Source organism: Salvelinus sp. IW2-2015, linkage group LG33, assembly GCF_002910315.2.
Source record: "Salvelinus sp. IW2-2015 linkage group LG33, ASM291031v2, whole genome shotgun sequence".
Lineage (NCBI taxonomy): Eukaryota > Metazoa > Chordata > Actinopteri > Salmoniformes > Salmonidae > Salvelinus > Salvelinus sp. IW2-2015.
This window is the reverse complement of record NC_036872.1, coordinates 31,637,523-31,649,134: the sequence shown is the minus strand read 5'-3', so window position 1 is coordinate 31,649,134 and position 11,612 is coordinate 31,637,523. Positions and strand designations below refer to the sequence as shown.

General features: G+C 43.5%; 1 protein-coding gene across 2 annotated transcripts; it reads left to right on the top strand.

Moving 5' to 3' along the window:
• Positions 1–11,067, top strand: smyd1b (SET and MYND domain containing 1b). 2 transcript variants are annotated; one of them, XM_023979178.2, is made up of 10 exons: positions 1–255; positions 1,581–1,778; positions 2,048–2,261; positions 2,382–2,512; positions 2,706–2,744; positions 3,912–4,107; positions 9,316–9,362; positions 9,457–9,669; positions 9,760–9,928; positions 10,047–11,067. In XM_023979178.2, the coding sequence occupies exons 1-10, from the start codon at positions 134–136 to the stop codon at positions 10,206–10,208; spliced, it is 1,491 nt and encodes a 496-aa protein (XP_023834946.1). In that variant the 5' UTR covers positions 1–133; the 3' UTR covers positions 10,209–11,067. The 2 variants fall into 2 exon arrangements, with proteins under 2 accessions (XP_023834946.1, XP_023834947.1); XM_023979179.2 differs by lacking the exon at positions 2,706–2,744 and having other exon boundaries at positions 2–255.
• Positions 11,068–11,612: the final 545 nt, after the last annotated feature.

Genomic DNA, 11,612 nt, shown 5'->3' with positions numbered 1-11,612 from the left:
AGTTGTTGAAGAACGTGGAAGATATACTTTGTAGAGGACGCCCATACAGTACTCGCTTCCAGTCTCTCTCTCTCTGTCTCCTGAACCTAACGGACTGTTTCTCTGTCTCTCGGACCGGACCACCACACCTGACATGGACAACATTGAGGTGTTTGACTCACCCGGAAAGGGGAGGGGCCTTAGAGCCACTAAGGAGCTGCTTTCCGGAGACGTTCTTTTCTCAGAACCCCCTTTTGCTGCAGTTGTGTTTGACAGGTAAGAAGATGCTGCAGTATGGATGGGGTTTGGCTTGGCACATGAGACATGACTAACTCCTAATGCATGGGCGACCACACATGAGCCCAATATACCGATCCCGTGTTATATGTCTTAATGGCTGCGTTTACACAGGCAGCCCAATTCTGAAACTTTGCCACTTATTGATATTTTGGCCAATCTGATCAAATCTTTTGCCAATTATTGGGCAAAAGATCAGAATTGGGCAGCAACCATTAACATGTGTTATTCACAGCCACATATAATTAGTTCAAAACATTTACATAGTGTAAAATGGTGATGAGGACAGGTCACACACAGGTCCCATGCATGCTGACACATAGGCTAAAGCCTTCCATCGTTTAGTTGAAGATACAGCACTTTACCATATTACTGTACTGTATTGTTCTATACTGTACTATGCTGTAGTTCTCTCTGTCATCTGCACATGATTGGACATGACAGTTAGATGACAGCCATATGAATTGGCCTGTTGTCACACCACATGTTCTCAGGGCAGTGGGACAGGCCTGGACAGGTTAGGTCTCAAGAAGCAAAATATATTATTATTGTGGTGGAGCATTTTGTTTTTATCTGGAGAGACACAACAAACTTCACAAGATATTATAGGTACAAATCAGTTTGTGAACAACAAGATCAGAGTGCTATGACCTCAGCAGGGGACAGAGACATGGGGTCAAAGTCATCACATGAAGTCATGTGGTGATGTACTTTCCCATCCTTCTTCCCCTGCTGTGGATCATGGAACTAGCCTCAATCTCATGTAAGTAAGTAAGCATTGGACAAGTACACTTTGCTGGAGCCAGAAGGCCCAAATCTCCTATTTCTGTAGTGTGTACAACAGAAGAGGCTAGTGGGAGGAGCAATAGGAGGACGGGCTCATTGTATTGGCTGAAATGGAATTAATGGAACGGAGTCGTCAAACGTGGTTTCCATATGTTTGATGTGTTTGATATCGTTCCATTTATTCCATTCCAACCATTACAATGAGCGTTTCCTAATATAGCTCCTCTCAACAGCCTTCTCTGTTGTACAAGTACACCCCCTGTATAGAACCACAAGGCCACTGAGTTGGTTAAACCTCATGTAGCCTGCAGTAGGCCTATAGGAACTCTATAACTCTATATATCCCTCTCTTCCATTCACATCCTTCATACTCCCCTCACTTTCTATTGTCTGTCTCTCTCTCTCTCTCTTTTCTCTCTCTCTCTTTTCTCTCTCTCTCTTTTCTCTCTCTCTCGCTCCCTCTCTCTCGCTCCCTCTCTCTCCTCTCTCTCCTCTCTCTCCTCTCTCTCTCTCTCCAGTCTTGCAGACAAGATCTGCCACAGCTGTTTCCGCAGACAGGACAAGCTGCAGCGCTGTGGCCAGTGTAAGTTCGCCCAGTACTGTGACAAGACATGCCAGAGCGCTGGCTGGAAGGAACACAAGCTGGAGTGTGGAGCCATCAAGGCTTTCGGGGCCATCGGGGACAACTTCGGCAAGGCACCCAATGAGAACATCCGGTGAGGAGGGATTGTGTGTGTTGGTGGCACTTGTGGGTGAGGTGAGGTGAGGGGGAATAGAGGGATGAGGAGGGCGTCTGGGAGATAAGCAGAGAGAGAGAGAGAGAGGAGCCAAAGACTTAGGGGGGTGCATGGGGAGCGAGAGATGGGGGATGCAGGGAGATAGAAAGTGTGCAATGTTGAATAGTTTACTGTCAATTGAGTCATTATCATGTTATGGATGAGCATTAAGGTTTGACCTAACAACTCATGCTCCGTGTCCCTGTCAGTTTGGCCGCCCGCATCATGTGGCGCCTCGATAAAGAGGGCAGTGTCATGTCAGACATGCAGATGACCTCATTGGACGATCTGGAGAACCACATCAGTGACATGCCTGAGGATGATCTGAAGGAGCTGAAGGTGGACATCCACAACTTCTTGGACTACTGGCCACGCAACAGCAAGCAACACCGTGTAGACGACATCTCGCACATCTTTGGAGTGGTAGGTTCTTCCCTCTTCTCTATCTTCTCTCCATTTCTACCTGTTTCTCTTCCTGTTTCTTCTTATTCTATCACTTTCCTTTTTTCATCTGTCCATCTGTTCCTCTCCATCCCTCTGTAGATCAACTGTAATGGCTTCACAGTGAGTGACCAGAGAGGTCTAAATGCCGTGGGAGTGGGTCTGTTCCCTAACCTGTGTCTGGTCAACCATGACTGCTGGCCTAACTGCACTGTCATCCTCAACCATGGCAAGTATGTACTGTAATTCAATAACAATAGGGACACCATGAGCGTGTGTGTGTGTGTGTGTGCTGTCTCTTATACACATCAGATGTGTATAAGAGACAGGTGTGTGTGTGTGTGTGTGTGTGTGTGTGTGCGTGCGCGCGTGCGTGCGTGTGTGTGTGTGTGTTTGGTGTAAACTGCTTCTTGCTTTGTCTTTCAGTCAGTCGGCTGTGAATACTGTGTATCACTCTCAGATGAGGTGGGTCTTTCTGGTACAATAGTATAACCCCAACAACTTCCTAAATATCATCAATTAAAATCTCACCATCATGAATCACCATCCCTCCTATGATGCATCACTATCAGAGATAAACTTGAAACAGGGTTCTTCATAGACCTGACTTCAAGTTTAAAATTGAGTTGCTTCACCATATCAAAAATGGTTGCTTGTGTAAAGGACATCACACTGCTTCCTCCTGATTCGACCCATACTGAGGCTCGAACCCAGGACCTCTGCCTCGCAAAAACACATGACCACCTTCCTGAAGTGTCTTACCCAGTCGTGACGCAGCACAAGTGGAGACACTTCAGGTGGAGGATTTTCACAGATCCCCAACTGCTACATTCACCTCCTAAACTCACTCCGCAGCGACCCCAGCATTGATCTTAGAGCAATTGCAGATTGGGGTCAGGGCACCATTGTAAATGAGGAGTGAGATTCACAAATCCTCATTTGCTACACTTGCTAACTTACTAATTCTGTTACAACTCCACCTACCTCTCCCAGATCCATATCTTTAGATATATATGGCTCTGCCCTCCCCCTTTCCACCACTCCAGTCCTGCAAGTCACTAGCACCACCTGTTTGCCAGCTCAGCAAACATAAGGAATGTCCACCTGTCATCATGTCTTCCTTCACCATTTGTGCTGTTGGCTCGTCTCTGAACATTGTGTTTGGGTTTCCCTCCGTCTCCCGCTGTCTCCCGCTGTCTGTCTATCTCTGTCTGCCTCTGTCACCCTCTGTCTCCCTCTGTCACCCTCTATCTGCCTCTGTCACCCTCTGTCTCCCTCTGTCTCCCTTTCTCTCTGTCTCTCCTTCGCTCTGTCTCCCTCTGTCTCCCTTTCTCTCTGTCTATCTCCCCCTGTCTCCTTGTCTGTCTTGAACAGAGTGCCATGTGAGTGATAGTAGATAGTAGCAAATTCTATGCTGGTATTTGGAAATATTGATGAAAAGATCTGTATAAAAATGTAACCAAATGTTGCCTAAGACCCCTCAGGTGATCTGTGCATTGTCACATGTCCGTGATCTACAACTGTAGCTACAGGTTAATCTCAGAATTCCATTTTAGACTATTGAGATGCACCCTGTCCTTTGCCTCCGGCGCACCCCACATAACCCACTCACTGCCCCTCTCCTCACCCCAGGATTGAGCTGCGTGCCCTGGGCAAGATCGAGCCGGGTGAGGAGGTGACAGTGTCCTACGTGGATTTCCTGAACGTGACTGAGGACAGACAGAGACAGCTGAAAATGCATTACTTCTTTGACTGTACCTGTGAACACTGTAAAGGTCACATCAAAGACGACCTCAAGATGGGAGGCAAGGAGGTGGACGGGGTCAAGGTAGGGGCATGTGAATGTGAAATCCACCCATGTATGTCATTTAAATTTGACCAGCAAATATCCCACTGGGTTCAGTGCATTACTTATTATGATAGGATCAAATGATGGGTCCTAGGACTGATTATTGTTTAAAGTGAAAAGAACTGAACCTTGTGTTGCTTTCGATTTATGAACATCATATCCTGTACTAGGCCTTGTGGGAATGTGTTGACTTGCTGTAGGCTAAATCACTGCTAGCTGTAACATAATATCAAACCACTTTAAAGTTGCTAATAGGTCCACTCACATTCTTTCCTACATCTAGATGAGTCACTGCTTGAGAGGTCAGACTCAGGACAAAAGCCAGCCAAGAAAGCTGCCCTCGACGACTACGATCATGAAAGCAATACCCTAACATTAGAGTACTGGGACTATAGAATTAGAATCCTAGGGCTTTTGTCAGTCAGTATGTTCACATATGGCATCATTATGAAAACAGAGAACATTATTGAGAACATTATTGAGCATCTGCAACGGTGACATTGGTAACAAGGCACAATGCATTGTCACGTGATAATAACGTGTTGTCATCGGTGTCAATCAGTGTGTAATTTTGACAAGACCAGACTGACATGTGAGACATGTCTAGTGATACATTATATACTACCCCCACATGTATTCCAGCATACATACACTACCAGTCAAAAGTTTTAGAACACCTACTCATTCATGGGTTTTTCTTTATTTTTACTATTTTCTACATTGTTGAATAATAGTGAAGACATCAAAACTATGAAATAACACATATGGAATTATGTAGTAACCAAAAAAGTGTTAAACAATTCAAAATATATTTTATATTTCAGATTCCTGAAAGTAGCCACCCTTTGCCTTGATGACAGCTTTGCACACTCTTGGCATTCTCTCAATCAGCTTCATGAGGAATGCTTTTCCATGTGCTGAGCACCTGTTGGCTGCTTTTCCTTCACTCTGTGGTCCATTTGTGTGTATATATATATATATAGAACAAGTCAAAAGCTTGCAAACACCTACTCATTCGAGGTTTTTTCTTTATTTTACTATTTTCAACATTATAGAGTAATAGCGAAGACATCAACACTATGAACTAACACATATGGAATTATGTACCAACCAAAAAAGTATAAAACAAATCAAAATATATTTTATATTTGAGATTCTTCAAAGTAGCCACCCTTTGCCTTGATGACAGCTTTAAACACTTATAGCATTCTCTCAACCAGCTTCATGAGGAATGCTTTTCCATATGCTGAGCACGTGTGGCTGCTTTTCCATAACTCTGTAGTCCAACTCATCCCAAGCCATCTCAATTAGGTTGAGGTCAGGTGATTGTGGAGGCCAGGTTATCTGATGCAGCAATCCATCACTCTCCTTGGTCAAATAGCCCTTACACAGCCTGGAGGTGTGTTGGGTCATTGTTCTGTTGAAAAACAAATGATAGTCCCACTAAGCGCAAACCAGATGGGATGGCACATCGCTGCAGAATGCTGTGGTAGCCATGCTGGTTAAGTGTGCCTTGAATTCTAAATAAATCACTGACAGCGTCACCAGCAATGCACCCCCACACATCACACGTCCTCCTCCGTGCTTCACGGTGGGAACCACACATGCAGAGATCATCCGTTCACCTACTCTGCATTTCACAAAGACAAGGCGGTTGCAATCAAAAATCTCAAATTTGGACTCATGACACCAAAGGACAGATTTCCACCGGTCTAGTGTCCATTGCTCATGTTTCTTGGCCCTAGCAAGTCTCTTCTTATTATTGGTGTCCTTTAGTGGGGGTTTCTTTGCAGCAATCAGACCATGAAGGCTTGATTCATGTAGTCTTCTCTGAACAGTTGATGTTGAGATGTGTCTGTTACTTGAACTTTATTTGGGCTGCAATCTGAGGTGCAGTTAACTCTAATGAACTTATCCTCTGCAGCAGAGGTCATTCTGGGTCTTCCTTTTATGTGGTGGTCCTCATGAGAGCCAGTTTCATCATAGCGCTTAATGTATTTGCTACCGCACTTGAAGAAACTTTCAAAGTTCTTGAAATTTTACGGATTGACTGACCTTCATGTCTTAAAGTAATGATGGACTGTTTTTTCTCTTTGCTTATTTGAGCTGTTCTTGCCATAATATGGACTTGGTCTTTTACCAAATAAGGCTATCTTCTGTATACCACCCCTACCTTGTTACAACACAACTTAATGGCTCAAACTCTTAAGACTCTGTCCCTTTTTTCAATTTTCACCTAAAATGACATACCCAAATCTAACTGCCTGTAGCTCAGGCCCTGAAGCAAGGATATGCATTTTCTTGGTACCATTTGAAAGGAAACGTTTTGACGTTTGTGTAAATGTGAAAGGAATGTAGGAAAATATAACACATTAGATCTGGTAAAAGATAATACAAAGAAAAAAAGTTTTATAGTATTTTTTTGTACCATCATCTTTGAAATTCAAGTGAAAGGCCATAATGTATTATTCCAGCCCAGATGCAGTATATATTTTGGCCAGTAGATGGAGGCAGTGTATTTGCAACGTGTTAGACTGATCCAATGAACCATTTCATTTCTGTTTAAAATGTTGTATCTAGACCACCCAAATGTGCCTAATTCGTCTATTAATAACTTTTCATGTTCAAAACTGTGCACTCTCCTCAAACAATAGCTTGGTATTCTTTCACTGTAATAGCTACTGTAAATTTGACAGTGCAGTTAGATTAACAAGAATTTAAGTTTTCTGCCAATATCAGACATGTCTATGTCCTGGGAAATGTTCTTGTTACTTACAACCTCATGCTAATCGCATTAGCCTATGTTAGCTCAACCGTCCCACCGGGGGCCCACTGATCCTGAAGAAGTTTTAAGAATGAAAGAAATTCCACAAATTAACTTTTAACAAGGCACACCTGTTAATTGAAATGCATTCCAGGTGACTACCTCATGAAGCTGGTTGAGAGAATGCCAAGAGAACGCAAAGCTGTCATCAAGGCAAAGGGTGGCTACTTTCAAGAATGTCACATTTAAAATATGTTTAGATTTGTTTAACACTTTTTTGGTTACTACATTATTCCATATGTGTTATTTCATAGTTTTGATGTCTTCTCTATTATTCTACAATGTAGAAAACAGTAAAAATAAAGAAAAACACATGAATGAGCAGGTGTGTCCAACCTTTTGACTGGTACTGTATATTTATACTCCGTAGTCATTGGACATTCTTAATTCCATTATTTAACTTTTTACATTTGTGTGGATTGCTGCGTATGGCTAGATATTACTGCACTGTTGGAGCTAAAAACACAAACATTTCGCTACATCCACAATTTCATCTAGTAAATATGTGTATGCGGCCAATAAAATGTGATTTGATTTGAGCAAGGCACTTAGACAAGCTCCAGGAACACTGCACTGCGGCTGACTGTGCTCCTTCCAATGAAGTGTGGGGTGTGTTGTCGATGGTTTGTGTGTGTGTGTGTGTGTGTTGGTTTGTGATTGTGTGTGTGTGTGTGTGTGTGTGTGTGTGTGTGTGTGTGTGTGTGTGTGTGGTGTGTGTTGTGTGTTTGTGTGTGTGTGTGTGTGTGTGTGTGTGTGTGTGTGTGTTGTGTTTGTCTGGGGGAGGGGGAGCAGAGCAGAATAAGAATTATTTTTCTCTAACCAGGGCTCCTCTCCTCTTCCTGACCTCTACTGTCCTCTCCTGTCCTATTCTCTCCTCCCGCTGTCCTCTACTGTCTCTTTCTCTCCTCCCCTGTCCTATTTCTTCCCTCTCCCTGTCCTATTCTCTCCTCCCCTGTCCTCTACTGTCCTCTCCTGTCCTATTCTCTCATCTCCTGTCCTCTTCTCTCCTCTCCTGTCCTATTCTCTCCTCCCCTGTCCTCTCTGTCCTTTCCTGTCCTTCTTCTCTCCTCCCCTGTCCCTCCATTCTCTCCTCTCCTGTCCTATTCTCTCCTCCCTGTCCTCTACTGTCCATCTCCTGCTCCTCTTCTCTCTTCCCTTCCTCTTCTCTCCTCTCATCTCCTGTCCTTTTTTTCTCGCTCTTACTGTCCTCTCCTGTCCTATTCTCATCTTCTGTCCTGCTTCTCTTCCTCTCCTTCCTTTCTCTCCTTTCTCTCTGACCTCTCCTGCACCTCTACTGTCCTATCCTCTTCCTCCTCTCATCTCCGTGCTCCTCCATCTCCTCTCTCTCCTTTTTCTCTCCTCCCCGTGTCCTCTACTGTCCACGTCTACTGTCTCTTTCTCCTCTTTGGCCCTCTTCTCTCCTTTTTTGTCTCTTCTCCCTCATCATGTTCTCTTCTTCTCCTCTCCTGACCTCTCCTGTCCTCTCCCACTCCTGTTCTCTCCTCTCATCTACTGTCATTTTTTCTCCTCTCATGCCTATCTCTCATCTCCTGTCCTCTTCTCTCCTCCCCTATCCGTATCTCTCGTCTCCTTGACCCAAAAACACAAACCTTAAAAAAAACACAATATCAAAAAAATAATGAAATATTTCTGAAACAAACAATCTCCTGCCCAATCTAAACCGACTTTTCTCGTTGTTTTCTCCCTCTCTCCTCTTTCTGCCTTCCTTCCTGGTTCTCTTCTCTTCTGTCCTCCCCTCTTCTCTCTAAACCACTGTCCGCTTTCTCTTCTCTCCTCTCCTGCACCTCTCCTGTGACCTCTCCTGTTCCTGCCCTACTCCATCCCTCCTAGATCTACTCCTGTCATACTTCTTACCTACTCATCTACGATGAAAACAATGTCACTCTCTCCTCATCATGTCTCTCTTTCTCTCCTTCTCTCTCTCTGTCCTCCTCCTTCTCCTGTCCTCCTTCTCTCCTTCCTGTCCTTTCTCTCCTCTCTTCCTCTACCTAGATCACTCACAGACCTTACCTAAAAACTCAAAGAAAATAACCTTACAACAAAATGTAAAACAAAAACACTAACACCTCTAAATCCAAACACTACTGTACTCCCTGGCCTTTCTCTCCTCTTCATTCTCCTGTAAAAAAAACCATGAACTGTTAGTAACCATAAAAACAACTGAAAACTAATTGCCTAGTCAACTCTCTCTGTCCAATCGAACAAACACACTCAAATCACTCAGTCTACTCCTCTTCTCTCCTCTCCTGTCCTCTCCTGTTTTCTCCTGTCCTCTCTTGTCCTTTTCTCTCCTGTCATCTCCTGTCCTCTCATGTCTTCTCCTGTCCTCTCATGTCCTGTAGGTACCAGAGGAGCAGGTGAAGGAGGTAACAGAGTACAGTCTGCAGATGTACACATCTAGATGTGTATAAGAGACAGCACACACACACACACACACACACACACACACACACACACACACACACACACACACACACACACAGGATTCCAAGCCTAAATCAACCCTCCCGCTCTCCTCCTCTCTCCTCCCAGGTTATTAAGATATGCAGGGAGTGTATGGAGAAACAGGAGCCAGTGTTGGCTGATACACACATCTACCAGCTAAGGATGTGGAGCACAGCCAGCGAGGTGTCAGCCTACCTGCAGTTTATTGACGAGGCCGCTGACTATGCACGCAAAATGGTGGACGGATACAAGTAAGTACAATTGACCATAAGAAACCTCTTAACAGAGTTTAGAAGAAAAAATTGTGTAATTAAATGTATCACTGTATCACATTTTGACAGCAAGCTATACCATCCATGCAACGCCCACCTGGGGATGGCAACCATGAGGGCAGGAGTGACCCACTGGCAGGCAGGGAAGATAGAGGTGGGACACGGCATGATCTGTAAGGCCTATGCCATCCTGCAGAGAACACACGGACCCACACATCCCATCACCAAAGACCTTGAGGTAAGACATGAGACATGCACACATACACATGCATTCTCACACAGAAACGCACACACACAGGGAACGATCTCCAAGATTAAAGTCACCTTGACGACCTGATCCCTCCCCCTCTCCCTAGGCTATGCGTATGCAGACAGAAATGGAGTTGAGGATGTTTAGAGAGAATGAGTATATTTACAAAAGTATGCGGGAGGCTGCCCTGAAGAACCAGCCAATGAGCATGATGAACGAACCTATGGCGGAGAGCGTCAAGAATCTCTTCCGCCGGCAGAAGAAGTGATCTCACACACACACACACCACACACACAGACACACAGACACACACAATAGCATAGCAGTGCACACAGTACACACCTTGATATCAGTTTACATACAGATTGTCAGAGGAATCAACCCTTCTCAGTTCCAACATCCATGGCTCCTCACCAACCATACTGTAGCTGGGAAACGCCTCACCCTCATATCCCCTCTCTTTATCCCCTTGTCAGCTACACTGGTGTGAAAGAGCTAGTAAAAGCAAATTCCCAAAACACATCCACCATTGCTTTAACCCAACTTGCATTTTCAAAATCACTAGCAATTTGAGGAAGCCACTTTTAAACTATTATAGGCCCTTTAATGGAAGGATTCGAACCTATCTGGTAACCCTTATATTGTAACAGACTAGATGGATGGCCCTACCAATCCTTTAAAGCTAGAATCCTTAGTTGCTATATCTATTTTTGGACTTATAAATCAATTATATATACCTATTGATTCTTGAAGAATATAACTTATAAATGCCTCATGAGCTTAGTTCAACTGTCACTCCATGAGAACCCAAAATATAAGCTGGTTTTACTCCAATGTTTGTAAACAATGGAAATGTAAACAAACACTGTATAGCTTTAAAACGTGGGTAAAACTATAATTATTATATCGTGAATGGTCAGTCCTTGCATCCATAGCTCTGTATATCAATTTGAGAGTTGTTACATTTCTCCAGGCCCATCTATCGGCTTCATACCAAAACAGAGGAGGGGTGACTGCTTTGTTATTGGTTCAATTAAGAATTCTAGCTTTATTTTCTACACTGCTGGGCTTTTTTAACTTTATATAAAAAAAAGTAAAGTCACATTAAAATTGTTGAGAAAAATCAATTGTTGGCTTGTGTGCTGATTTCCTAATGCATTGAATCCCACTAATCAATCCACTGATCAATATTCTTCTAAATTCCACCATTGGTGTCTCATTATTGCTGAATTTCAATTTTCCCTGAAGTTCTACCTAAGTATGTAAAATGCTATTACAATGCATTGCAGTGAGACCAGACTATTCCATGCCTTTTAAATTATATTAATTCACAGTGCACATTTGTTTGCTGCGGTGCCAGCTACAGTCATGATCGGAAAAGAGAAAGAGCTTCATCTAGTGGATACATTTAATCATTACACTCAATATATCCATGCCAGTACAGTAGGCCTATAGGGCTAATAAGGCTGTAATAAGAGCACAGGTGGCGGCAAAGGGTTGAATTGCATTCATTTCACATCAGTCATAAACAATTAATTAATTCACAATTTAATGTTAAATGAACCCTAAAATAGTGTTGTTAAATGAACCCCCCATACATGTGCCCCTAGACTCACGTTGACGATAGTGTTTACATCCACCAGATCTGTGACATTTTCGATCCCCTTCAGAG

Bases quoted from the DNA above. Each gene is read 5' to 3' on its own strand.
- smyd1b (XM_023979178.2), top strand. From the start codon at position 134: ATGGACAACATTGAGGTGTTTGACTCACCCGGAAAGGGGAGGGGCCTT. The intron at 2,745-3,911 runs GTGGGTCTTTCT...TCCTCACCCCAG, and splicing joins GTGTATCACTCTCAGATGAG to GATTGAGCTGCGTGCCCTGG. The intron at 4,108-9,315 runs GTAGGGGCATGT...CATGTCCTGTAG, and splicing joins AGGAGGTGGACGGGGTCAAG to GTACCAGAGGAGCAGGTGAA.